A 26,072-nucleotide genomic window follows, 5' to 3' on the forward strand; every position below is an offset into this window, starting at 1 on the left:
CTAAAACCTTTTTAACTCTAAACCCTTTCTTGCCCTAAACCCTACCTAACCCTGAACCCTACTATCCCTAAACTCTACTAACCCTAAACCCTACCTAACCCTACCTAACCCTAAACCCTATCTATCCTAAACCCTTTTTAACCCTAAACCTTTTCTAACCCTAAATCCTTCCTAACCCTAAACCCTGCCTAACCCTAAAAACTCTACCTAACCCTAAACCCTTTCTAACCCTAAACCCTACCTAACCCTTAAACCCTGCTAACCTTAAACTCTGCCTAAACCTAACCCTAAAACCCTACCTAAACCTAACCATAAATCCCATCTAACGCTAAAACTCTACCAACCCTAAACATTAAAAAATAATCTCAAAACTTAAAGTTAAAAAAACCTAAACTCTACCGATATGTAATTTGCTGTTGTGATATTCAAATAACAAATTACATAGCGGATTTTAAATCTTACATCCATTATTTTAATTGCCAAACTATTTTGAAAGTTGTATCTTATGAATAATAAAGGTAAATTATATTTTAATAACGTTAAATTTTGTTAAAATAGAATGAAAAACTATTATCACAAATAAATAAAGAATTTTGATGAAATTTGAAAATCTTCGAATCAATAACAATTAATTAGTAATATTTCAAAAACCCTTAAACTATTATAGCTGTAGAATCTCAAAAAAAAAAAATTAAAGTTCTCAAACATTTATTTGCCAATAACCATCCTTAAAGCTTTGCTCATTCACAAAAAATAATATTATTTACATAAATTGCAAACAAGTTTTGTTTTTTGACTAGAGACCCAAGTTTAAATTATACCACTTCTTAAAACAATAACCATCCTTAAATCTTTGCTCATTCAAAAAACTAATATTCTTTACATAAATTGGAAACACGTTTTGTTTTTTGACTAGAGACCCAAGTTTAAATTATACCACTAAAATATTTTAATATTTAATTGTTCAGAAATATATATATTTATATATTCGAGAGTAGACAATGCATAGATGATACTAAATTGATCGCAAGAATTCTTTTTGGAAAACACAATATAACTAGTATAGTATACAAAGAACTTTTCAAAAATTTATGAAAATGTTTAAGCCCACATCGCGGGCAAAACACCTAGTTAACTTATTAAATCTAAATTCAAATCCACGTATCTAAAGTGAAATTGTTAAATTTTATATTCAACCAAATATATAGTTTTATAAACGGTTCATGTCACTTATTTTTGGATCTCTGTTCCCTCATTTAAAACAATTATTATTTTGACCAACAAATACACTAATTCATGGCAGTTACATTAACTCCAAATTCCAGTCCTTCTCTTCGTTGAAAAACTTATAGGAAAAATAATCTACAGTTCCAACCAAAAGTTTACTTGAAGTCCTATGAAAGCATGCAACGCTTAAGCCTCTTGCACTCTTATTCTCAAAGATTTTCATTATCTAAAACAACACAGAAAGTGACTTCTATGGAAAGCTTGTTGTAATTCTGCTTGGAGCACTTGAACCATGTGTCTCAGAGGTTCAACCATCACACCACGGACATGTGGCATACTCTCTTGCTCAATCGCCCAGAACATATGCTCTGGCGGATTAATTTCAGTTACTAATAAAACCAATAACAGTGAATACGTGGCAGCATTGATGTCTTGCTCCCACTTACATATTCTCTCAACAAACGTAAGTAACTTGTGGGTTACGCAAGTGAAAACAATTAGACAGCTAAAAAGGACGAAGAAGAACCTCTTCTCCCAACGAAGTGATGAACGCTTGAGTGAGTGGTGGCAACGCTAAAGCTATGAGAGACTTGAAGAAACTAGTAAACATGTAGTATTAGCTATCAAATTTCAAAAGCAACGTTTTCCAAATTACAAATATCAAATTGCTAACATAACGTCATCTTTTGTCTGCTAATAACATAGCATTCTGTTGAAAACATGCAAAGCATTTCCTTCAAAAACAAAAAGAAAACATTCAAAGCATATCATGAAGACAAATTATACATCTACAAGTCTTCAAGTTTGTAGAGGAGCAAGCATACAAGGCACACTTCAACTTCTAGCTCCTCTTTTGTCTTTGAAGAACCTCTCCTTGATTGAGATTAATTCTTTTACAACCTCACTCATTCCCAAGCGGTTTGCTGGAGACTCTTCAGAACACCCAAGTCCCACTTTTAAAACCTTCGTCAAGCACTCAGCTACAGGGAAGCCAATTCTAAGGCCGTTGTGAAGAACCAATTCGTCTGCCACATCCAATACTTTCTCTGGCAATGCAGACTTGATGCAGCTACGGAGGGTAAAGTCACCGCCAAACATCTCATCGGTTGGTCGTTTTCCACTAAACATTTCAAAAATGAGAATCCCAAAGCTATATGCATCACCATGTACTGATATTTCTCCTCCCATTGCATATTCTGCACCATAAGTCATATCAAACAAGTTTGGAGCAAGAAATACACCCTCTCAGTTCCCAAATGAAGAATTTTCAAAATATTTATGCATATTAAGAATAAAATAAACATTTACAGTTAAAATGATTATTTATTTTTACTATACACTTTCCAATAACTATCAACGTACCTTAAAATATAGAAAATTTATCTTTATTGAATAAGAAAAATATATAGAAAATCTTAGATTTGAGAACGGAAAGAGTATTAGCTTTCTTCATTCAAGCATTATATGTGTGATAGGTTTACCTGGTGCCGCATAGCCGATGCTTCCTCTGACTCCAGCCGAGCTAAGTTGGTTAATGAAGGTTTCCTGGTCAAATTTGAGAAGGATTCGAGCAAGACCAAAGTCACTTACATGGGCGGTTAGATCATCATCTAATAGAACATTGCTTGGTTTCAGATCACAATGCGCAATAGCATCATGGCAACTAACGTGAAGATACTCCAAAACAGAAGCCACGTCTATCGCTATGTTAATCCTTTCCAGAAGTGTCAATGTTCTTGAGGGCCTAGAAATCTTTTCCATTTCATTTGGGTGCAGCCACATATCCAAGCTTCCATTTGGCATGTACTCATAGATTAAAGCTCTGAATTCATTTCCTTGGAAATCAATACTTGAACAAGCTGTCAACAGTTTCACAAGATTACGATGTCTAATATCTTTCAAGGATTCACATTCTGCCATATAGCTCTTCATTGCTCCACGTCTCTGCATGTTTAGAACTTTAACTGCAACAACCTTGTTCTCAGCAGGCAGAAGGGCTTTAAAAACGGTACCAAAGCTGCCTGACCCGATCAAATTAATCGAAGAGAAGCCATCTGTCGCATTTCGAAGATCTCCATAACTTATCATTTCATGAAAAAACCCCAAGGTGGAAGGAGTTTCTTCGTTGATCTTTTTCTTCTTTCTGCTTTTTAACCAACAAAGAGAAACTGAAGCTATGAAGCAAAGAAAAAGCAAAGATATGCCTATGCTTACCCCAATCACAAGTTTCTTTCGTGAATTTTCTGCTGGTTGCATAAAACATGGCTGTAGTCGCAATTCCAAGATGCCTCCACAAAGGTTTTGGTTTCCAAATACCGAGACTATGGTAGCGTTTTGGAACTTTCCATCTGTTGGCACATTTCCTTTGAAGTTGTTAAATGATAGATTGAGATACTCCAACAAGCTAAAGTTTGTGAGATATTCAGGGATTCTTCCAGAGAGATTGTTGCTTGAGAAATCAACCTCCTTAATACCCACCAACCCACTTATATCTGGAATGATTCCATCAAAAGAATTTCCTTGCAGACAAAGTTTTTCCAGTGAGAGACACTTTCCCAAAGTCTCTGGGAGTTTCCCTGATAGCTTATTATGCGCAAAATATAGCTTACCAAGATGTCCAAGTCGTCCAACATCTTCTGGCAGAGAGCCCGTCAATGAATTATTTGACATGCGTAGGGAAACAAGGGTCGGAATTTGCATAATCTCCTGAGGTATAATACCAGTCAACTTATTATTCTCGATATGTAAATATAGCAAATAGCTGCATTTACCAAGATTTGGAGGAATGTTTCCTTCAAAACTATTGTTGTATAAATAGAGTTTTTCTAACCGAGTGATGTTGCCTAAAGAATGTGGTATGTCTCCTGACATTCTATTTGTATGGACACTTAATACCACCAAACCTGAAAGTTTCCCAAAAGAGACTGGGATTGGTCCTTTCAATAGATTTTCGGACAACACTAATACTTGTAGGTGTATGAGATTCCCAATGTCATGAGGAATGCTTCCAGATATCGAATTCTCTACAAGAGCCAACTTATTGAGGCTCATCGATAGATTGACAATGGAGGCAGGCAAGTCACCCCCAAGCCTATTGAATGACACATCTAAGCTTTGCAGTTGGGTACAGTTGGTCAAAGCAACAAGAAATTCAAGATCTCCAGCTGAAAAACTTCCCAAAGAATTGTCATTAAGGGCTAGTGTTTGCAAATATCGTATTTTTGCAAAGCTCAGAGGGATACTTCCTGTCAGACTGTTATACTCCATGCCCAAAAATTGAAGAGTTGAAATATTTGCAAGTGTTGATGGAATGGTTCCTGTGAAAGAATTATTTCCTATAGACCACTCTCGAAGGTTTGGTAGCAAATTACCGAAATCAGGTCTCAGGTTGCCAGAGAAACCATTATCAAACATGTCCAAAAACGTAAGTGAGGACAAGTTGTAAATTGCAGGAGGAAACATACCAGAGAAATGGTTTGAATGTAATACAAAAATCAACAGTTGAGTCAATCTACCTATAACAACTGGAACTTCTCCTTCCAGATTGTTTTCATCAAAGTAAATTTCTCTGATGGATGTCAGGTTTCCTAGAGATACAGGGAGGTTTCCTTTCAGGTTGTTTGTACCAAGGTCTAAATTAATAAGCTTCCTCAATGATCCTAGTTCTGAAGGAAGAGCTTGTCCAAGATGATTTGAATATAAAGAAAGGTCCAACAATCTTGAACAGTTGAACAGACTGGCTGGAATCTCTCCTCCCAGAATATTTAAGCTCATATTCAAGTACTGCAGTCTAAACAAGTTTCCCAGCTCTTGAGGGATGGTTCCACGAAAAGAGTTATCAGAGAAATCAAGTGATATGAGAAACGAAAGATTACCAATAAATGGCGATATCACTCCACCCAATTGGAATCCTCCGAGGTCTAAACCAGTAACTTTCTTGCGTTTGCGGCCGCATGTAACCCCCGTCCATTTGCAGAGAGGGAAGGAGTTGTTCCATGAAGACAGCAGAACTTGTTTCTCTTCAGAAACTTGAGACTTGAACTTGAATAATGCTTGCTTATCACTTTCATGGCTATTCCCGAATGCTTCAAGTGACATGAGAGCACTGAAAGAAATGAGAAGAAAGAGTTTCATGTTTCTCGTATTTTGCAGGAAATGAGAACAAAGAGATGAGGAAAATGTATGATGAATATCTTCCAAACGTTTATGGGTTGCTATTATCTTTCAGGTAAGGCCAAGACTAAAAAGACAAGCGATTCTGAAATATCTGAATGGGAATAGGATCAAGTATAGTACCCAAGAGAAGTGGTGAGTAGTCGTTAGTGGAAAAGTCTCTTTACATTTATTTGGCTTGATTAGTTTGAAAAAAAAAATATGTAATGAAAAAGATAATTTTTAATTTTGATGTTCTAAATAGAAGTAAATATATATTTCAATTTTATCAAAAGTATATCTAAGAAAATTATAAATAGATTTTTTTTTTTTACATTTACATCTAGGGCCAATGATCCTTACATCTATTCAACATGATCATATGAGGGCTAGATTTAGTAAATCCACTAACATTTTGAGCAAGAGATAACATGAGTCTGAAGAAATAGGTTACAAAGAGAAAACGTTTCTAGCACTTTTCTAATAAATACACAATTGAGAAGCGTCCCCAAATTAAGAGACTTTTCTATTTTTTTTTTTTTTTTTTTGGCATCAAGAGACTTTTCTATTTAGAACATCAAAATTGATGATGTATAAAATATGTGATTGGATGTAAATGACATTCTCTTAACGAGCGGTAACGTTAATGCACATCTTGATGATCAAACGCGAGAGTGTTAAGATGATATACAAAAATTATATCATAGTTGTTGTTGAAGTTTCAAAAAGCATGCGTCTGCCGGGAGTCGAACCCGGGTCTATTGCTTGGAAGGCAATTATCCTAACCGTTGGACTACAGACGCTTGATGTCTCACAGTCATGTTTTACTGCATAAATTACTGTGTTATCTACTTGTTATGTTGCATGTGTTATCTACTTGTTATGTTGCATGTGTTATCTACTTGTTATGTTGCTTCCTTTGGCAGTTAAATTCTTGGGCATTGATTGTTAGACAACGAGTAAAAGTAGAACCCTGACGCTGGCAACATTTTTTCTTTATGTTCCAAAAGAATTAGACCTTGGGGAGTACGTCATCTCTTCTGTGACCAAAACGCATTTGAAGTAAGAACACAAAAAAGCAAGCAGAACCATTCTCGTTAACCATAATAACTGCAAGTGTTAAATATCAACAGTCATCTTTTTCGTTTGTTATCCAACAATAGTTTGCTTCCTTCATCTTTGCTTTTTTGCTTTACCTCATCGTTCTCTAGCTCTCCAATACCTTATCCTCCAAAAATCCTAGGAAAACTACAACACAATCAACTTGAATCATGTGAATACAAAGCAAACATCGCCCAGTTAAATAACTATTACCATCTCAGTTTACGTTACAGTACAGCTAACTTAAATCATGTGAATACTACTAAGCAAGCATCGCCAGTTAAATAGCTCTACCATCTCCGTCAAAGCTACAAATCATGAAACAATCTAAAAATCACCACCGAGACATTATCCTCTCTACAACGAAAGTTTACTTGGGTTTTTGGTCGTTACAACAGTAAAGGCAGCGCACCAATCTCTTCTCACTGAATCTTGAACCTTGTCTTCCCCAAGAAAAGGTGACCAAGCTTCATCCCCTGAGTTCGCCATAGACCAGCTTAACTTCTCCGGTGCATTCTCAAAATCAAAGTTCAATGGCCGTGGCGGCTGCTCTTTAGCTTTTCTGCTAGATTTATTTCTTCCCTGGCCTTCCAAATGCTGCAAATACAAGATCCTATATTAACCACGAGTAACGGCGGTGAAAGGTTCAAACTTTAAAGCATGTTAACTCACGTCAGGATTGAAATCTGCTTTCTTGCTTCCTTTCTTAGAGGTTCCATGTTCCAAGTAGTACAGCACTTCGGTCCTGGACCGAAACCTACGCCCTGTGACCGGTTCGTAATAGTACTGCAAACAAAAGATTAATCTAATGCTAATCAGATTTAGCCCATAAACACACGAATCAATGGTCTTCCTTCTAAGCATTGTGTACTCTCTCTACTACAAGAACACACTTCACACTACGAAAGATGCAATTTTTTTACTCTAAAAACAGAGAATCTTCAATGTGAACAGTTCAAGCTACAAGGCAGGAGTAAAGAGAATTTACCTTATCAACCGAACCAGCTTTAGCACCGGAGGTTCGAACCTTATCTTCAACTCTCCAACCATCAGGCAACCAGTTGTCTAACGGCGCCGAACGCTTCCTCGACTTCGATTCCGATTGATGCGCCGAGTTATCTGGCGATGGATTCACCTGTTCTGTACCGTTGGACATCCGCTTCCTTCTTGATTTGGTCGCTGCTTCGCACTGCTTCTTAGGGTTCCGTCACCGGCGCGAGGAGAATGCTTCAAAAAGAATTATTGTTTAATTTATGTGTGTTCCTGGGTTTCAAATTCGGTTTAGGTGAACCGAAATCGAATAATAAAACTAGAATCTATTAAACCAGCAACTTAATAATATCCGTATTAATGCGCATACTATACCGAACCGTACTCATTTAACATCAACGTTACTTTGTCTCGATTAGCTGAGTCGAGACAATTAAAGTATATGTCACATTATTTTCTTATACTACACAAACGTTATAGAACATGAGGTTTTGACATGCTATTTTGCCTTTCGAATAACATGTATCACAATTGTATTACTACACTAGAATTTCGTCGATAAAACTTGCATATATTCTCAATTGATTTGTAATTTTTCGGTATGCTAACTAAGTTAGGTTTTGGGTTCAATAAGTGTGTTTTAGACGTTTTCAAACTAAAAATGTTAAAGATTTAACGTATAAGATGAATCTTATTCTGTTTTTTTTTTACTACTTTACGATATCCTTTCTATAATGAACACAAACAGCATCCTCACCATGTTTGGCAACAACATTACGACAATGTTCTTAGCTTCATTCTTTAACATCAGTTCTCCTCTTTTGCCAATACCATCACCGCCACGTGCAATTCTTACCAAAATTTCCTCCGAGCTCCCACATCAATCACTGGATTCTTGACACTCTTGCAACATCAGTTCCTAATAATCTTTCACTCCAACAACAATATCATGGAAGATCAAAAGCTATGACCGACCTAATGATTTGGCATATCAGTTATGCATTTTATCACTAATAAACTGAAAGATTTAATTATTGTCTTTATGTTTGAACAGTTGCTTAATAAATTCCTTAAATCATGCTAGCACAATGGGTGATGCATATTTTAAATTTTGGGTATCCATAGAAGAAAAAAATATCAATAGAAATTAACTATCTACTTTGACAAATAGTGTTTCTATTCAAAATAAAAAAGAATTAAAAGAAATAAATTGGTGTGGTTTGCATAATTTAATGAAGAAATTGAATGCGTTTCTTTGAGTTCAGATGCTTCAAATCAAAATTACAAAGAACAATTTGGGTGAAGAAATGTGATTAACAAAAAACTGGCGATTGGTAGTAGGCTGTATAAAGAAGCTCAAAGGTGTTTTTATCTTTTTCTTTTGGGAACTTCAATCTTCCTTTGGTGCTTTCAAGAAGTGTGATTAGAAGCACTTCCTATGCACAATTGATGGTCCTGATTCATCATATTCTGCCTTCGCAATCCACATCTGTAAAAATTTCAAACACAACAATGTTTATATCGATGACAAAATGTTAATATATTAAGATCAAATATAAATTTTAGTTATGTTATGTTTGCACCTGCTGGAAAGTGCTGAGTGAAGCCAATATAGAGCCACCGATCCAAACACTGTACTTCCTCTCAGGTGGAGCCACAACCTTAATCTTCATACTGCTCGGAGCCAAAGCCGTAATCTCTTTGCTCATTCTATCACCAATCCCACCAAACATTGTGGTTCCACCACTTAGCACAATGTTCCCATACAAATCTTTTCTAATATCCACATCACATTTCATGATAGAGTTATATGTGGTTTCATGGATTCCGGGATTTTCCATTCCAATCATTGATGGCTGAAACAAAACTTCTGGGCACCGGAACCGCTCTGCACCAATGGTTATCACTTGTCCATCGGGAAGCTCAAAGCTTTTTTCTACGGAAGAACTTGTATTGGAGGTCTCTAGCTCTTGTTCGTAGTCTAGAGCAATGTAGGAAAGCTTCTCTTTCATGTCTCTAACGATTTCACGCTCAGCAGTTGTGGTGAAAGAGTAACCGCGCTCTGTTAGAATTTTCATGAGGTAGTCCGTGAGGTCACGCCCCGCTAAATCAAGACGTAGGATTGCATGTGGAAGAGCATACCCCTCGTAGATTGGAACCGTGTGACTCACACCATCTCCAGAGTCCAAAACAATACCTAATAAAACATTTTGCAAAAGGACCATGAAATTTTTCAAACGGAAATGATACCAATTATTTTACTTTTAATCTAGTAGTACGTAACAATGTTTTAACCAAACCGAAACAGAGTGTAAATGAAACTAATAAATAAATTATCTTTTATTTTGATGCTACTTTAGATATCTAAAATTATTCGGAAGGTATATAAAATAAATATAATAAAAAAATAATTGTTTATAGTTTATCATCCAAAACAAATTTGGTTCCAGCTCAAGCAAGGTTTTCATAAAACCTATAGAAAAAACTAAACCGAAAAACCGAATGCTTTGACTTATCAACCAATAGTGAATCAATTGAATGCAAAGCTAATAAATGAAGCATTGCAAATGTTCGAAAATAATGTAGTATGCGATACTAACCAGTTGTACGGCCACTAGCGTAGAGTGACAAAACAGCTTGAATGGCAACATACATAGCAGGAGTGTTGAATGTTTCAAACATGATCTGAGTCATCTTCTCCCGGTTAGCCTTGGGATTGAGTGGAGCTTCGGTTAAGAGAACTGGATGTTCTTCAGGGGCAACACGAAGCTCGTTGTAGAAAGTGTGATGCCAAATCTTCTCCATGTCATCCCAATTGTTAACAATTCCATGTTCAATTGGGTATTTGAGTGTCAAGATACCACGTTTTGACTGTGCCTCGTCTCCAACATAAGCATCCTTTTGTCCCATCCCAACCATAACACCCGTGTGACGAGGACGGCCTACAATGCTCGGGAAAACTGCTCTTGGTGCATCGTCACCCGCAAATCCGGCCTATACTCATATTTTATTTTTAGTATTTATAGTAGATAGTCATGTAACACATATCATTTAGAGAAACATTACCTTAACCATTCCAGTTCCATTGTCGCAAACAAGCGGTTGAATGTCTTCACCGTCGGCCATTCTTCAATCACAAAACTGGATCCTGAAACGCCTCCTATGGGTTCAAAATTTATGAAAATACGAAAGGAGCTTCTCGTTATATCGCTTCAATGAAAACAGTTCTTGGCCGTTAGTTTTTAGCTGGAACCTATATGTAAGAGTGTGACAACACGTGTTCACCTATTTTGGGTAATTAAGGGAATATTTTACAGCCTAAGCTGAACGGGAATGGCGGTTTTGGTCCTTGTTCGCCGGAAGAATCGGGTTAGTAGATACTCGTTGTTGAATTGAGAAATATGGATCATTGAGCCGTGAGATTATTAAGATGATAACTGTGACGTAACAAATAACCACATTCATGTATAGGGCTTATACTTATTTTTGCTATGTTTGTATTTCAAAGTTTAATTCTTGAGATTGGCATCTTTGTATTTTCCTGTTGTTTGTCTGCTTGTGTAATTATTAATTATGACAGAGCATTAGAAGATGTTATAAAAACACCCTTATTGCTTAGGACCTCTAATAATTTTTCAAACAAAAACTATTTTAATTTTACTATAATTTAGTTACATAATTAAATTTTAGTTATTTTAAGAAATTGAATTAGTATCTGTAAAACACATATCTCATAGAATTTCTCAAAAAAGTCTCATTTGAGAACCTATCTTCACTTTCTCTCTTATTTCTAATTAATTTATGTTTATTCTTGTAAAAATTCCAATAGAAGTAGCACATTACACATTTATTTTCTGGTCCACTACAGTTCCATTATCAAACAAACACATATACTTTATTCAAGGATTACCAAACGAATCATAGTTAATTATGGCAAAGTTGGGCTCCAGTATCCAACGCGAATTTTGAAATTGCATTTAAGATGAAGCCAACGATGTTGACGTGTGTTCCCGGACCCTTTCGCTTTTCCTGTCTCTTTGAGTTTGGTTCTTCCTTCACGTGTCGCCATGTTCACAGTTGTCATAGAATACGTACATATATACGTATAACAGTATCTTTAATGTATACTACTGATTGACTAATTGTACATATGTATGCGTACTTTAGCATAATATATTTTTAGTTTCTGTTAGAATCGGGTTTATTACGGGCTTCCAACTCAAAACCAATTGGCAATTAGTGGATTGGCCCTAACCCTTTATATATTACTTAATAAACCATTGATTGTCCAATGTGGGATACATATCCCTTAATACCCCTCCTCGAGATGATGGCTTTTATCGGCCAGAAATTTCGGAACTTTAAGACAGTTATACTCGGTCGAGCGAGTCAATTACGACCTATATACCCGGTCGGGTAAGGTTAATATTAATTAGGGGTTTTTAACTTATTAGGATCTGAGCTCTGATACCATGTTAGAATCGGGTTTATTACGGGCTTCCAACTCAAAACCAATTGGCAATTAGTGGATTGGCTCTAACCCTTTATATATTACTTAATGTCCCATTGATTGTCCAATGTGGGATACATATCCCTTAATAGTTTCTCTTTATACATACATGACTTATACATCCAGAAGAATTCAGTTGTTGCGAGTTAAAAAGATATTTCATTCTAAATATATGTAACGATAATTGTTTGTCTACATGTTCCATACATACACTTATAACGATAATTGTTTGTCTACATGTTCCATACACTTATAAAGTGCTTTACTGGGTAGATTTGAATTACTAGTCGTACAATATATTCAAGCATAAGCATTTTAACACCCGTTTTTGTCATAGGGATTGAAATTGATAGATTTTCTGACGAGAAAAAACGTCGCTCACCAGTAATAAAGTATTTTGATAAGTAGTTACGTGGTCCAACAAGACCTTCTTGGCATAAACTGAAAACTATTCGAGGTTCAGATTAATTATTAGTGAAACAAACCTTTCGGCGATACATCGCGTGATGCCATGAATTTTTCTAGTTCAGACACCACAAAATGTATACAATTTTCTTTTCTTACAAGATTATAATCCATTCAAGTAGTCTAAATATATACATTGTTATGTTTTATTTGCATTTTTTATAAAGTAGAAAGCATCAAAATTAAGTAGTAATCGCAAATATGTGGAAAAGATTTATTCATGATGTATTGTGCATAATTTGCGGGCTTAAAAGCATTTATAGTAATCATATCAAACAACATTGCACTTCTTTTATCGTTTACTTGAAACAGTATTATTCTAATCGGACTGGTAGATTAAAATAACCTAGAAGTAGCTGAAAGTTCAAATTTGTGGCGCCGTAAGGATTTGAATAATTATCACAATTTTTATTTTAAGCTTTTTAGACAACATTTTAATTAATTTTTCAAAACTATAATATTTTTTTGGTTAAGAGGACACAATTCAAAATTTCATAACCAATTTCTAGCTTAATTTCTTTTCTCAAACAGAATTATAAGAAGCACCTGCAAACTTTTTCAGATTGATACGTACAGAAGAAATCATTCACAAAGAATCAGAATGTGAGAAAACAAAGATAATTCGCACAATTAATATTGAAATTCTTTTTACAAATTTCAACAAAAAATAAAAATTAAGGAGTAGAGCAAGAGAGTTCTAACACTAAACAACCAGTGTTGATCTCCGGTCCAACGTTCTAAGATTTGTACCTGATGACGAAGAAGAAACTGCAAACGACACCCTCTCATCAGATTCTTGACTACTCTGTTTCTTCTCTCTGTTCATCATCTCAGGATTCAAGAACTTCAGAAACGAACCCTCTGTCTCCTCTCTCCTTTTAGCTTCTTCAGCCATTCTCCTCCTCAGCTTCTCTTCCGCATCCCTCATGAACTTAAACTTAGGCGGAGGCGAAGAAGAAGACGACCTGAAGAACTTGTTGAACTCAAGCTCACCCTCTGTCTCGAACAGAGGATTGAAACCATGGTGCGAGTAAGACTCCAAAGGAGATGACTTCAGTGTACAAGGAGAAGCCAGAGGAGTGAGACCAGGGGTAGTACAGTCATTAACCCCAACCGGAAAATCACTCAGACTTCTTGATTTCTCATCATCAGATTCCAAATCTGCTTTTGTCTCTTCTATGATTGTGAAGAGAAACCTCTGGTTATGAAACTTCATGAGCTCTGCTTCAAACCCTACTTCTCCTCCACCTAAGTGTTTCATCAACCCTATCTCTAAATCTTGTGTCCTCGAGATTTCCGCTTCTCTTACGCCATTGTTGGCATGTAAAGGTTGATGGTTTTTGAAGCAGAAGAGCTGGATAAGTTCCTTAGCGTACCCAGCTTGTTGTTCTTCTTCTTGGCTCTCTTGGCTTATGATCTTCTTCCATCTCAGAAGGTAAAAGATTTCTGCAACAAGTGCTAAGAGAAGCAACCCAAACACCAAACTCAACCCTATCCCTAACCCACTTATAGTCTTCATTTTTGTCACCTCAAAATTCTCACATCAGATGAAGAAAATGAAACCAAAATGTGTGAAAAGATTTTGGAAACAAGAGATATTTTTAGCTGTAATTGATATGGTTAGAGGAGCAGGAAATGGAAACTTGCCTTGATAGTAAGCAGATTGAAAGAGAAAGATAGATTTGTGTATGTGTGTGTGTGTGTGTGATATAGATAGATAACTTCTCTTTCAAAGTGATTTAGGTTCACAAGCTGGGTTGGTTGTAATACTTGGCACAAAAGGGCCAGCTCTTGGTGCCTTTAACACAAGATTTTTGAAAAAGATAAATTAGTACACTTTATAAAATCTTATGTTCTTTTTGCCTTCTAAGTTCTAGCATATTATAATACTTAAACAGTTATGTTTAAAAGTTTATACATATTGTATTGCTATTAGATTTTTTTAAAGCTTAATTAGTATATGTATTTGGACTTGATATGATATATTTGATAGAAGATGATATAATATGTCGTTTAACAATAAAATGTTTCTGTAAAAGAATACTTTGACAATGATGATAAATTTTAATAAAAGAAAATAGTTTCACTGACTACATGCCACTGAAAAATGTTTAGAAAGAAAGTTTTTGAACTATTTAAAACGTTTTGCAGCTATATGAAATGATTTTTGTTTTTTTGGTTAGACATAAGATGAAATGGTTTGTTTCTACAATTAGTGTTACATAAACGGGTTAAACTGCAACATAATGTATTGGGTAACTTTATCATGAATGGCTGCGGGAGAAGTGATTAAATCTTGAGTGTTGGTGGTAGTATAAACTGGTAAGAGGGGAAGGGAATTATTCAGACCAAATATAAAACGATTTTTAAAAAGTTGAAGGTTTTGTGATGAATAATAATTGGAGGTGCCACGAGGGGAACACAGAACATATGACTGGATAAGATAATAAATAGACAGAGCCAATGGTTAGACAACCGTCGCCCACAAACTCATTTTAGCTGTTTGTTTTCCCCTCTTGTTTCGATTCTGTTGTCATCGGTGGTTTTAAAATTATTATAATGACAGAAAGTTATATATCCCCTCTTATCTTATAGAAGAACCTAACGAGTTTTGGCCCACTGAAACCAATATTTCCAAATGTGCAAGACAACACGTTGATAGAACTCTGGGGACGAACTTACTCAACTTTTCATTAGGTCTCAAATTGTGTATATGAACACAAGAAAGATTATGGTTTCTAGTATGAATATATTTTTATACAGTCAGAGCATTCAAATTGGAGTCCAAACTAATTTTCAGAAACAATTTCCGTGTTAAATCTCGTAGATATATATATATATATATAACTTGTTTAACACAAATCTTTTCATGATCATATAATATTACGAAAAATGATTTTACATACAATAGAAGAATATTATAAATTCACGGTTCTAAATTTTTCAAGTTAAAAATTTTAACACTCTTCGATAAAATTATAAGATAATAATTTTTAAAAGAATTTAAGTTGATATATAGCTCCATTAACTTATAAATAATTACTATATATAGAATTTGAATAAATGTAAACATTTTTTTTAATTTTATTCAAGACAAAATTCATCTTTTTCTTTTCATTTCGAATATTTTAGTATCATCTTTTTGGATTAGTTCTAAGACATAAATATATCTATGATATGTGATATTCCAAATAATAATCTATAAAATATATAAATTCATATATTATTAATTTATAGATTTTTTTACTTGAAGTGAAGTTGTCAGAAAATAAAGTTAAGTATAGTAGAATTAATGGATTTCTACTTTACATTCGTCATTGTTAGACCAATGTATGTGTCATTGTATATTTTGATAATTAATAGTTTTCACCATAACAATTTCAGTTAGACTCTATATATAGAAATCTCCCGCCAGTATTGGATATAGGTATTAAATTATAGGATTAAGATAACATCATCATATCTCAAAACATATTAAGATACAACTGAGGAAAACAAAGATCACAAAGCCATAAGACAAAGACATAGTGTGAGATAAGCGTCCATATATAGACTTGTTTTATTTTATTTATGCTAAATCATACTCATAAAGCTCCCACTTCACTTGACGCTGCAACACCACAAAAAAATCAAGACAAGTTAGATTATAAGAAGAACTAAATCACGGTCTCCAGATCGAGTAATTAAACAAGAAAAAAATCAAGAGAATGTAAAACTGAGAAGGTACACTTTCACAAAAAGAGGAAACTAAAAGACATACTTGTCGCAGTTCGTGCTCATGGAGATGGGATAGGGAATGCTAACACCGCACTTTCCAGGAAGACCAGCGGCTAGACTTGGGTCGAGACCAGAAACGGTCTTTGCAGCGGACTGTAGGCATTTGCATGCTTGTTGACGGTCTGGTGTGGTTTGAGCCATACCGTTCAACTTTGTGACTCCAGCACAACACGGAGGAGGAACATCCCCGCCTTTCGATAGGTAGTTGGCACATGGAGCCAAGCTACTTGTCACTGTGCCACATGAGACTGCTGCATCTACTGATGCAACTATGCACACCGTCAATACAAGGCATGTGAAGAACCTCAGGGCCAAAGCCATTTCTGTTATGCTTTTCTTTGTTTGATGAAGAATATGGATATTCTGTTTACTTGTTTCTAGTTATGCTTTGTTGTTTGATATGAGATCTGAAGAAGCTCGTGATGGGTTTAAATAGGAATATTAGATGGTAAAGGTAGTGACTCAGCAGGGTTAATTTGTTGGTAGTTGGAATGCATTTACTTAATTTTCTTTTAGTTTCTTATACTAATTGCGAGAAGAATTTGAATAATAAGCAAAACATGATCTTCAACACTGTACATAATAATTAAGATTTTTCACTTCTCAGCTATATATGTGTGAACTATGTAAGTGAGGTTACAATGCCGTTCATTTTAGTGCAATGTGTAACTAAGGGACATAATCAATTTATCAGCTAAGTGTACTACGTAAATTGTTCTTTTTACTATTATCAGATATCAATTATATATGTTAATTAACTTATTTATCGTTTATCGCAAGGTTGCACGTAGGGTTTCTTAAGATGTACTGTAAATAGGTAAAAAGGGTAGGAAATGGGACTTTAGGTTTCTCTCTCTCTCTCACCTCGAAGCTTCTGGTAATATAATCATCTCCTTGATCGTAATTCTCATTTGCAAAAGTTTCAATCTTTTCTGTCAGGAAGGATTGAGAGATCTCATCAAATGGCGGCTACGAGTGAGAAACAGAACAACAGCTCAAAGCCTCCTCCTACGCCTTCTCCCCTCCGCAGCTCCAAGTTCTGTCAGGTGAAAAGTTTGTAACTTTGATTTAAGATTTCAAGTTTCGATTTTGGTGAATACCCTTTTGAGATTCTTCACCGTCTAGTGTAGTTACAAGCTTGAATCCGTTTTTCTGATCTGTAATTCGTTGATGGTGTGAGTCCTTTGTTCTCAATTGCATAGTTTAGTTTTGGTCAAAATCGAATCAGCTATGTTGCAAGGATCTTAACTTGATCTCTGAGAGAACTTAGATCTGAGAGAGAACTTTTGTCTCATTAATCAGATCGTGTGCTTTATTAGTTTGATCTGATTGGATTGTCTGAAGGTTTAAAGGTGCTTACTTTATTGCTGTTTGTGTAGCCTAACATGAGGATCTTGATCTCGGGTGGAGCTGGCTTCATTGGCTCTCACTTGGTTGATAAGCTCATGGAAAATGAGAAGAATGAGGTTTGTACATGTCTACACTCTACAGAAATTGACATGTCTCTTATGTTTGTAACATTCTTTGTTGATGTATTGGCTTCACTCTCCAGGTGATTGTTGCTGATAACTACTTCACTGGATCAAAAGAAAACCTCAAGAAGTGGATCGGTCACCCAAGATTCGAGCTCATTCGTCACGGTATGAGACTCAAGACTCATATCTTCTTGTCTTATGTCAACATGATCGCCACCCATTTAGCTTTTGGTATTTTGAAATGTTAGATGTTACGGAGCCTTTGTTGATCGAGGTTGATAGGATCTACCATCTTGCCTGTCCTGCCTCTCCTATCTTCTACAAGTACAACCCCGTCAAGGTTTGTGCGGAAACATATATATGTTCTTTAATATCCATCAAAGCATTAGTTTTTTTTTCTAATAATCTTTTTTTTTTCTGCAGACCATCAAGACCAATGTGATTGGTACACTCAACATGCTTGGTCTCGCCAAGCGTGTTGGAGCGAGGTTAGTTCTTGCTAGCTCCCTATCTGTTAATCAAATCTTCTTCTTTTGTTCATCTCTTAAACATTGTGTTCTTCTCTTAAAACAGAATCCTGCTCACTTCGACCTCGGAGGTCTATGGAGATCCTCTCATCCACCCCCAACCTGAGAGCTATTGGGGAAACGTCAACCCTATTGGTGTAAGGAGTTGCTACGACGAAGGCAAGCGTGTGGCCGAGACGTTGATGTTTGACTACCACAGACAACATGGCATTGGTCAGTTTTGTGTGTATTATTCCACCAAACTCACCGCATCACTTAACCATTGTGTCCGTTTGCTATTTTGTAGAAATCCGCATTGCTAGAATCTTCAACACATATGGTCCTCGGATGAACATAGATGATGGGCGTGTGGTGAGCAACTTCATCGCTCAAGCACTTCGAGGAGAGGCTTTGACAGTTCAAAAACCAGGGACGCAGACCCGCAGTTTCTGTTATGTATCAGACATGGTGGATGGGCTTATCCGTCTCATGGAAGGAGATGATACTGGCCCTATCAACATTGGTAACCCAGGTACTCCTTAAAAAACACTATGGAGGATAGTATCTATCTCATTGTTTAGGCTTGTGTCTGAATCTCTCTCTGTGTTTCTTAGGTGAATTCACAATGGTGGAACTGGCTGAGACGGTTAAGGAGGTTAGAATCGGTTTTGTCTGAACCGTACGATGGATCTTGAGTTTTAGTTAGTGTTGTTTGGGTCTTAATGATATATATTTAAACGCATGCAGCTGATTAACCCGAGCATAGAGATAAAGATGGTGGAGAACACACCGGACGATCCAAGACAGAGGAAACCAGACATAAGCAAGGCCAAAGAAGTGTTGGGTTGGGAGCCAAAGGTGAAGCTCAGAGAAGGACTTCCTCTCATGGAAGAAGATTTCCGTCTAAGGCTTAACGTCCCCAAAAACTGAAAAACATGTCTCTGAGTTTACGAGTTTGTCAGTTTTTGAAATTATATGGTGTTCGTTATATACTACAGTGCGTTTGATTTCATATATTTTTATTGATCCTTGTTGTGTTGTAGAAAAATAAGTTGAGAAGTTATTTTACAATGAGGAACTCCTCGTTTCTGTTTGAATATATTGTGGTATGCACATCATATTATAATGTTCTTTTTTCTTCTGAGTTTTTGACCCATGAAACATAATGTTTTTGTACCCACTATAAATCACTTAATTATGTTTTTTTTGTCATCATATTCGATTAAGGTTATGTTAACCAAAAATTATTGAATTATGATATGTATATGAAATCTGAGTGAAAACAAATAGGCTTTGAAAAGTAGCAAATTGATATATCCAACTTCCACCATTAATCATTTAACTAGATCGGAAATGAATGATAGAATATTTCTATTTAATGTTTTTGAGTGTCTTAACTAAAACAAAATCCAATCAATGTTAATTGAGTGTTCAAAATTTTAAAATAATTAAATGATCAAATTTTCTCCATATATTCTTATTTATAAATTTAATATATTAAAACTATTAAAAATTCAAGTATATACAACCTTTACATACTTAACACATGTATGTTGTTAAAAAAAAGAAAGATGAAACATATGTACGTGTTTAACTGCATCATTCTAAGATGAATGCTAAAAAGAGTTTTTGATGTTTACTAATAGATAAGTTAGTTCGTCTTACAAACTGACCAATTTAGTGTATTTACTCTAACTCTAATTCTATCTAACACGAGTGAAAATAACCATCTTTGCTAGGAGTGAGCAAACATTCTCCTATATTTTAAAATGGTAGTGTTATGATAGTGATCTATAATCCCACACTTCAGATAAAAACTAGTTTAGTGATGACATTGCTACCATGATATCAGACAAATGATCTCTCCGTATTAATTTTCTCATTTTGGTATATTAACGGGGAGTTTTTAGGGTGGAATTTTTAGCGCAACATGAAAAATCGTCTCTTGATTTTTAGCTAAAAATTCTAAGAACCGGTTTTTAAATAATATTTAAGAACCGGTTCTTAGTTTTTTTAGTTAAAAATTAAGACATTGTTTCTTATATTCCGCTAAGAACTCCACCCTAATAACCTCCATTAATCATGTTATTACATGTGAGGGAGTATTATTCAATATGGCCAAACTTCATTCTTTTTGAATTTTTTGACCCCTAAAGCTTTAAAGAAGTTTACATGTCCTAATAGTAACCGTAACATTACCATCACAAACAATCAACTCATTGTTAAGTATACTGTAATGAGTCATCAACCAAAAGGAAAAGGACGTAACCATGCAAATTATAACTAGACATATGTGCTATACAATGATATTTCATTGTTTAATGAATTAATTTCCAAACAATTCCTTTAACTAAAAATAAGACTTGCAGTCACGAAAAAAAAAATTTACACACAAAACAACAAACACATTACAATCTTTTTTGAACATTACACATTACAAAAATTTGAGGAAATGATTACTAAGACTTTTTTTTTATTAATGTAAGTAATCCTTTAGGACTAGAAATGTGTATGAACACACAATTGACACAAAAAGGGGCAACCCTTTTTATTCCGGAATTCAAAAATGGAACAATATGCATAACACACTGATGTACATTTTTGGGCACACACTTTGTGCACTGAACCCACAAGAAAACGCAGACACGTTTTTTTGAGTTTAAGAGTTGTCAGCTTTCGAAAGTATATGGTGTTAATATACAAAGTAATGGTTGGGTTTCATGTACTTTGAACGGTGATCAAGGGAATGCTGAATTCCTTATCATTCCAAAAAAAAATCACCATTCACAAGGAATAGTTTTTTCTTTTTTTTTCCTCTCCATTCCTTTTTTTGTAGAGAAATATAGAACAAAAACATTCATTCTTAAATTTGATAAGAAACAAGTATTCCTTTTCATTCCTGTAATTTTATTACTATACGTTCTTTTTTTATTCATTCCTCGTGTTTCCGAAAAGATCACTAGTCGGAGCTTATTGTTCCTTATTGTAGAAAAATAAGTTGGGAAATTTTTAGAGAGGAACGAGTCCAAAATGTGACATTTTAACCTGTAAATAAGGTGACGTGTTAGTTTTTTTGTTTAAAAAAAAAGATTTGTTGTTGTTTACTTAATTAATATAAGCAATTAATAAGAAATAAAAAAGGAAACATAAACAAAAATTAGAAAAACTAGCAAAAATTTTAAAATCGAACTTTTGAAAAACAATATTGAAATTAAAAAAAAATCATTTTTAAAATGAACTTTTTGCAAAAAAAGAAAGTTTTTTTTTATTTTTTTGTAAAATCATATAAAAATCTAAAAAATTAAAAAAATAATTTCGAACATATATATGATCACTAAATGTTACTCTTAATAGTGGACCACAAGGCCCCCCTTGTAATTATTATGATTTTAGAGCCATTATAGTATTAATCAATAAAGAAGAGTACTTAACAGAAAATGCAATCTTGAAAAAAGGAAAATATAATAATATATTGAGAAAGAGTATTCAAAAAGAATTAAATCTCAAATAATTATCTTGATAAACCATTCAAGATTCATTAACAATATATAAGATTTGGTTCACTTATTTTGCACTCCTCATAGGTCAAAATAGTAATAAATCAAAAGAATTGACAAAATCTTCATATTCAGAATTGAATAATTTTTTGGCAAACTATTCTTAGTCAAAATCAAGGAAGAACATTTTTATTTGGTAATGTTTAAACATTTAAGGAAAACGAGAATTGACTTTAAATCCATCTATTAAAAACTTGACCAAATATTCCTATAATTTGGGTATTTAATATGAGGAAGAATTCAGTTTATATCCTCTCCTAAAATATAGTTATTTAAATCCTCCGCTATTCTCGTTAGCATCAGTTATAATCATCTTGCAACTTTACATACAATCTTCAAATTCTGATAATAATAAATCAGGGGATATCGGGATTTTTAAAAGAAAAAAAAAAAGCAAGAGGTTAAACAATGGGAGAAAGGAGTTGGTATATGACAAGAGAAGAGATAGAAGTAAAGTCCCCATCGAGAGTAGACGGTATCGACTCAGAGCAAGAGAGTTTCCAACGTTGGTCTTACTCTACTTTCCTCCAGGAGCTTGGCCAGAGACTCCACAATCCTCAGAAATCCATAGCTACATCGATAGTCTTATGTCAAAGATTCTTCACTCGCGAATCCCTGGCGAAGAACGACCCCAAAACAATCAGCATCATATGCATGTTTATCGCTGGAAAAGTCGAAGGGTCTCCTAGACCGGTGGATGACGTCATCGCCAAGGGTTGCAGGGTTTTACATGGCAAGGAACCGTCGACAGAGATGTGCGCGAGATTGAAGGGGGCTGTGCTAACCGGTGAGAAGTTTGTGCTCTCTACGTTAAGGTTTGATGTCGAAATCGAACACCCTTATGAACCGGCTCTGCATTGGGTTAGGAGATGGATTAAGGTCGAGATGGACGCTAAGAGATTGTATCAGGCTGCGTGGAATTTCCTCAATGACGGTTTAAGGTCGTCGCTTTGTTTGCAGTTCAGGCCGAGTCAGATCGCTGCGGCTGCTTTATATCTTGGCTCGCGCATGACTAATGTGAAGATACCATGTGATGGGGAGAAAGATTGGTGGCTAGAGTTCCATGTAACCAAACGTCAACTGTGTGATATTTGTAACCAGACGCTCGAAATTTACCAACAAGACTTCCTTATTCCGGTTAAACATGAAGCAAAGTCTAAGTTTGGTGATGGAGGTTTATTGAGACTAGAGCCAGGAAGATGAAACAACATCTTTGTCAGGGTGACTCTTGATGGTCATTTAGTATCATAATTAAGTGAAAATCATAAATGTAGTCTAAAAATGTTGTTCAAACAATTATTATTATTATTATTATTATTTTGAAATGATTGTTAAATTAATTCAAAAAAAACTTTTTTTATATCAGTGTGCTTCCTTTCTTATTCTCTATACAAATTTTCTTTCAAGAGTTAGACTACTCTCTTCTTTATCTTCAAACTTCAACCTCTTTTTTAGCTTTGCTTGGCTCCAAACCAATAGCTTAACCCTCCCTAGAGTTCCTTATCCTTCTTCTTTTGACTAATAGAGAACTTGTTTCTCACAGTTTTATCAATCATGATTGCCAAAAGAGTTGGTGGAAACTCCTTTTCTCCATGTCTTCTCCTATTTCTCTCCTCCAAATGTTATGAACAGCTGCTTGAAACATATATCTGGTTGTAAATAGCTGAAGCTTATTCCCATCTGAGTCAGTGATAAGCCTCACTATCTACGTCTAACTCTCTGTATAATGTTCCTTGAGAACTCCTCTCTCCAGATTCCCCCATATCTGTTTTGGATAAGGACACTCAAAAAAGAGATGGACAACTGTTTCCATACGGAGCATTCCAGAAAAATAATGAAGTTATTGAGAGATGAGGTATTGGCTAAAAGAGGCTAAAGAGCTTGTAATTAAGGTTTTAGTCTAAACCAGTGAGACTCTATTTGATTCCTTCCTACGAATGTGCCTCTCCCAATCTCACTCAGAAGAAAACGCAGACAGCCATGGGAGCACTAAAAAGGAAATCATCATCCAATTCCACAACCTTAGCTAAGCAAAGAAGAAGAGAGGGCCTCACTTTCCCAACTCAATACTCAAGGCCATTGTGAACCTGACGCCTAGACATGGCCGATCCTGAGCATAGGCCAGTCAAAGCATTAGCTTATGACCCCAATTTGTTTTTGAAAAATTATATAAAAATAAACACTTAAAATTATAGAAATCTTTACTGAATAGTCTACAGCTCCCGAGATCTCAGGGCCGTCATGCCACGTGATCAATTCCGTTGATCAAGCAATTTGTAAGAGTAAGAAGAAGGTATCCTGAATAGGAATTCAGGAAGAAAACAATCGATATGACCGCCATGACAGCTACGACAACGAGTTTCCTGAAGATTTCGAGTAAACCTGCCTGTTAAATCGTATTACAATATCTATTCTCTTGATGCTGTATGTATTCGATTGTGGCAAAATCTTTGTTGAGTGTTCTTGATTCAGTGGATACAGAGCTAGAGAGTCTCAAAGTGAATGCAGCTGATGAATACAAAGTTTCTTCATCCCTTAAGAAAATCGGAGACGGATGGATTCAAGCCGAGAAACAAATACTCATAACTTTTAACACATGAACACAATTATGTTTCCATTGAATAGTTTAATTGTTTTTCTAATATTTTTTAAAATACATTTACGGCTATTTATTAAGGTCTGATTTTAAAATATTATTTTAAAAAACTTATCAAAATTTCTAAACTACCCCTAATTTAACAAAGAAACGACTAAATTACTCTAACTCCTGAATCAAAATTCTAATTTTTAAATACTAAATAAATAATATCTAAACCCAAATACAAATCGAACGTAGAATTTTTTTTTAAAAAATTATTTGGTATTTTTGGAGATTTTCCTTTTTATATGCTATTTTAAAAATAAAACTTTTTACTACGTACTGTGCTATGGTATTTCTCACTAATTAATGTACGGATTAATAGGTCAGCGTTTTCTCTCATACCCTGACTTTGTAGTATCAAGCCCTAAGAACCATAAAATGATATGTCACATTATTACGAAGATGGAAGGATTCTCTGTAGATTGATATATCCAGCTTTCACCAATAATCATATTAACCTGAAGAAAACAAAAAATCGCAAGGGAAAAAAAATTCCTCCTCACACTAGTAACACATACATGAACTCCAAGAACAACCCACAAAAGTTTTGTGACAAACAATCCAAAAAAAACTACAATGCCTACATCTCTAGTTAGAAATACAAGTATGGATCAATTTATGCATATATCACAATCAACAAGCACAAACTGAGGGAGGAATCTCGTAAGTTTCCCTGTTACCGGAGGGATTCCGGAAAGTTCGGCTTCCGAGCAACATGAAACCGATGCCATAACCGGCTAAGGCGGCGATAAACACGCCAGCGTTGAATGACATGACGGCGAGCATGACTAGATAAGCGATGCCGGTACGGAGGATGTACACGACTGTTTGGACGAGTCCGGAGGCGGCATTAGCTGAATCTTCGGTGGTATCACGGAGGAAAGAGGAGTGGCCAAGCCATTCGGTGAGGAAGGCGAGGAAAAAGACAAATACGAGACAAAGAGCATACATGCCAGAGCTTGTTCCCGGCCAGCCGGAGAAGAGAACCTCCGTGTTCTTGCCCCAATAGAAAGTCATGTGCATCATCATCATCTCTTGATTTCCTCCTCCTCCTCCGTTCATGGATCCATTGTTCATCATGGATGATGATGGTGGTGGAGGCATGTGATCGTGATCCATGCTTTCTTTGTTCTTGGGTCTCTTGTGTCTTATTTTGAGAGGAGAATAAGAATGTTCGAAGACGCTTTTTTGTATTTATTGGCATTTACTGAGATTCCTTCCTTTTCAATTTCTTTTTGTGTTTGTGTGGAGATAAGAGTAACGATATTATTGTACAACCTGTTTTTATAGACTTGTCGTGTAAAAAAGGACTTGTCAAACTTTTTATCGTACAAAAAACGAGGGTGATATTTAGAAAATACATAAGGAGAGATTAATGTACTCTAAATTTATAATTTTAATTAATTACTATATTTGGTTCTTGGTTTACAAATACGGTATCATAAACTCTTAGAAAAATTTCACTATCATGGAATTCTAAGAATTTCTAATTGCTTATGATATAAAGAAATTTAATCTTGTTTCAAAATATAACCAGTGGTCTCAAGAGTCAAGACACTCGAGAATTTTAAAATATGATTATTAGTTACATATGGGGAATACAATAATTAAAAAAAAAAATACGGTGGCGTATAAATAAATACTGTGAAATTATTTGTGAGATTATGCAAT

General features: G+C 35.1%; 8 protein-coding genes and 1 non-coding gene across 12 annotated transcripts; 2 read left to right on the forward strand and 7 right to left on the reverse strand.

Moving 5' to 3' along the window:
- Positions 1-414: 414 nt before the first annotated feature.
- On the reverse strand, positions 415-6,395 carry LOC103856633 (probable LRR receptor-like serine/threonine-protein kinase At3g47570). 3 transcript variants are annotated; one of them, XR_004456068.1, is made up of 3 exons: positions 2,709-6,395; positions 1,981-2,423; positions 415-1,946 (listed from the first exon to the last, which is right to left on the reverse strand). XR_004456068.1 is itself a non-coding variant. In XM_009133747.3 (2 exons), the coding sequence occupies exons 1-2, from the start codon at positions 5,359-5,361 to the stop codon at positions 2,062-2,064; spliced, it is 3,015 nt and encodes a 1,004-aa protein (XP_009131995.2). In that variant the 5' UTR covers positions 5,362-6,395; the 3' UTR covers positions 1,837-2,061. The 3 variants fall into 3 exon arrangements, 1 of the variants encoding a protein (XP_009131995.2); XR_004456069.1 differs by having other exon boundaries at positions 1,870-1,936; positions 1,972-2,423; XM_009133747.3 differs by having other exon boundaries at positions 1,837-2,423.
- TRNAG-UCC lies at positions 6,111-6,182 on the reverse strand. The gene has a single exon. It is a non-coding gene; the product is annotated as a tRNA-Gly (tRNA).
- Positions 6,396-6,640: 245 nt separating the features above from the next.
- LOC103856635 (methyl-CpG-binding domain-containing protein 6) lies at positions 6,641-8,430 on the reverse strand. Its single transcript, XM_009133750.3, has 3 exons — positions 7,469-8,430; positions 7,153-7,266; positions 6,641-7,077 (listed from the first exon to the last, which is right to left on the reverse strand). Exons 1-3 carry the CDS (start codon positions 7,634-7,636, stop codon positions 6,838-6,840), a joined length of 522 nt encoding a protein of 173 aa, XP_009131998.1. The 5' UTR covers positions 7,637-8,430; the 3' UTR covers positions 6,641-6,837.
- Positions 8,431-8,666: 236 nt separating this feature from the next.
- On the reverse strand, positions 8,667-12,368 carry LOC103856636 (actin-12). Its single transcript, XM_009133751.3, has 4 exons — positions 10,537-12,368; positions 10,071-10,464; positions 9,054-9,667; positions 8,667-8,959 (listed from the first exon to the last, which is right to left on the reverse strand). Exons 1-4 carry the CDS (start codon positions 10,594-10,596, stop codon positions 8,894-8,896), a joined length of 1,134 nt encoding a protein of 377 aa, XP_009131999.1. The 5' UTR covers positions 10,597-12,368; the 3' UTR covers positions 8,667-8,893.
- A 617-nt stretch (positions 12,369-12,985) lies between these two features.
- LOC103856637 lies at positions 12,986-15,619 on the reverse strand. The gene has a single exon (XM_009133753.3). It carries the CDS (start codon positions 13,962-13,964, stop codon positions 13,149-13,151), a length of 816 nt encoding a protein of 271 aa, XP_009132001.1. The 5' UTR covers positions 13,965-15,619; the 3' UTR covers positions 12,986-13,148.
- Positions 15,620-15,860: 241 nt separating this feature from the next.
- On the reverse strand, positions 15,861-16,633 carry LOC103856638 (non-specific lipid-transfer protein 3). Its single transcript, XM_009133754.3, has 2 exons — positions 16,206-16,633; positions 15,861-16,055 (listed from the first exon to the last, which is right to left on the reverse strand). The coding sequence occupies exons 1-2, from the start codon at positions 16,541-16,543 to the stop codon at positions 16,046-16,048; spliced, it is 348 nt and encodes a 115-aa protein (XP_009132002.1). The 5' UTR covers positions 16,544-16,633; the 3' UTR covers positions 15,861-16,045.
- A 258-nt stretch (positions 16,634-16,891) lies between these two features.
- LOC103856639 (UDP-glucuronic acid decarboxylase 3) lies at positions 16,892-19,347 on the forward strand. Of its 2 annotated transcripts, none has more exons than XM_009133756.3 (10): positions 16,892-17,067; positions 17,162-17,268; positions 17,602-17,688; positions 17,775-17,862; positions 17,946-18,037; positions 18,121-18,185; positions 18,271-18,437; positions 18,511-18,735; positions 18,818-18,858; positions 18,951-19,347. In XM_009133756.3, exons 2-10 carry the CDS (start codon positions 17,185-17,187, stop codon positions 19,131-19,133), a joined length of 1,032 nt encoding a protein of 343 aa, XP_009132004.1. In that variant the 5' UTR covers positions 16,892-17,067; positions 17,162-17,184; the 3' UTR covers positions 19,134-19,347. The 2 variants fall into 2 exon arrangements, with proteins under 2 accessions (XP_009132004.1, XP_033142621.1); XM_033286730.1 differs by lacking the exon at positions 16,892-17,067 and adding an exon at positions 17,076-17,099.
- Positions 19,348-19,580: 233 nt separating this feature from the next.
- LOC103856640 (putative cyclin-T1-1) lies at positions 19,581-24,613 on the forward strand. Its single transcript, XM_033286732.1, has one exon. It carries the CDS (start codon positions 22,169-22,171, stop codon positions 22,961-22,963), a length of 795 nt encoding a protein of 264 aa, XP_033142623.1. The 5' UTR covers positions 19,581-22,168; the 3' UTR covers positions 22,964-24,613.
- Positions 24,614-24,768: 155 nt separating this feature from the next.
- Positions 24,769-25,567, reverse strand: LOC103856641 (copper transporter 1-like). Its single transcript, XM_009133758.3, has one exon. It carries the CDS (start codon positions 25,518-25,520, stop codon positions 25,035-25,037), a length of 486 nt encoding a protein of 161 aa, XP_009132006.1. The 5' UTR covers positions 25,521-25,567; the 3' UTR covers positions 24,769-25,034.
- Between the last annotated feature and the right edge of the window lie 505 nt (positions 25,568-26,072).

The sequence above is a fragment of the Brassica rapa genome, chromosome A03 (genome assembly GCF_000309985.2).
Source record: "Brassica rapa cultivar Chiifu-401-42 chromosome A03, CAAS_Brap_v3.01, whole genome shotgun sequence".
Lineage (NCBI taxonomy): Eukaryota > Viridiplantae > Streptophyta > Magnoliopsida > Brassicales > Brassicaceae > Brassica > Brassica rapa.

Bases quoted from the DNA above. Each gene is read 5' to 3' on its own strand.
- LOC103856633 (XM_009133747.3), bottom strand. From the start codon at position 5,361: ATGAAACTCTTTCTTCTCATTTCTTTCAGTGCTCTCATGTCACTTGAA. The intron at 2,424-2,708 runs GTAAACCTATCA...CTTATGGTGCAG, and splicing joins CATCGGCTATGCGGCACCAG to AATATGCAATGGGAGGAGAA.
- LOC103856635 (XM_009133750.3), bottom strand. From the start codon at position 7,636: ATGTCCAACGGTACAGAACAGGTGAATCCATCGCCAGATAACTCGGCG. The intron at 7,267-7,468 runs GTAAATTCTCTT...TTTTGTTTGCAG, and splicing joins AAGCTGGTTCGGTTGATAAG to TACTATTACGAACCGGTCAC. The intron at 7,078-7,152 runs GTGAGTTAACAT...TTGTATTTGCAG, and splicing joins AAGCAGATTTCAATCCTGAC to CATTTGGAAGGCCAGGGAAG.
- LOC103856636 (XM_009133751.3), bottom strand. From the start codon at position 10,596: ATGGCCGACGGTGAAGACATTCAACCGCTTGTTTGCGACAATGGAACT. The intron at 9,668-10,070 runs GTTAGTATCGCA...ATGTTTTATTAG, and splicing joins CGCTAGTGGCCGTACAACTG to GTATTGTTTTGGACTCTGGA. The intron at 8,960-9,053 runs GTGCAAACATAA...AAATTTTTACAG, and splicing joins CACTCAGCACTTTCCAGCAG to ATGTGGATTGCGAAGGCAGA.
- LOC103856637 (XM_009133753.3), bottom strand. From the start codon at position 13,964: ATGAAGACTATAAGTGGGTTAGGGATAGGGTTGAGTTTGGTGTTTGGG.
- LOC103856638 (XM_009133754.3), bottom strand. From the start codon at position 16,543: ATGGCTTTGGCCCTGAGGTTCTTCACATGCCTTGTATTGACGGTGTGC.
- LOC103856639 (XM_009133756.3), top strand. From the start codon at position 17,185: ATGGCGGCTACGAGTGAGAAACAGAACAACAGCTCAAAGCCTCCTCCT. The intron at 17,269-17,601 runs GTGAAAAGTTTG...CTGTTTGTGTAG, and splicing joins GCAGCTCCAAGTTCTGTCAG to CCTAACATGAGGATCTTGAT. The intron at 18,038-18,120 runs GTTTGTGCGGAA...TTTTTTCTGCAG, and splicing joins ACAAGTACAACCCCGTCAAG to ACCATCAAGACCAATGTGAT.
- LOC103856640 (XM_033286732.1), top strand. From the start codon at position 22,169: ATGGGAGAAAGGAGTTGGTATATGACAAGAGAAGAGATAGAAGTAAAG.
- LOC103856641 (XM_009133758.3), bottom strand. From the start codon at position 25,520: ATGGATCACGATCACATGCCTCCACCACCATCATCATCCATGATGAAC.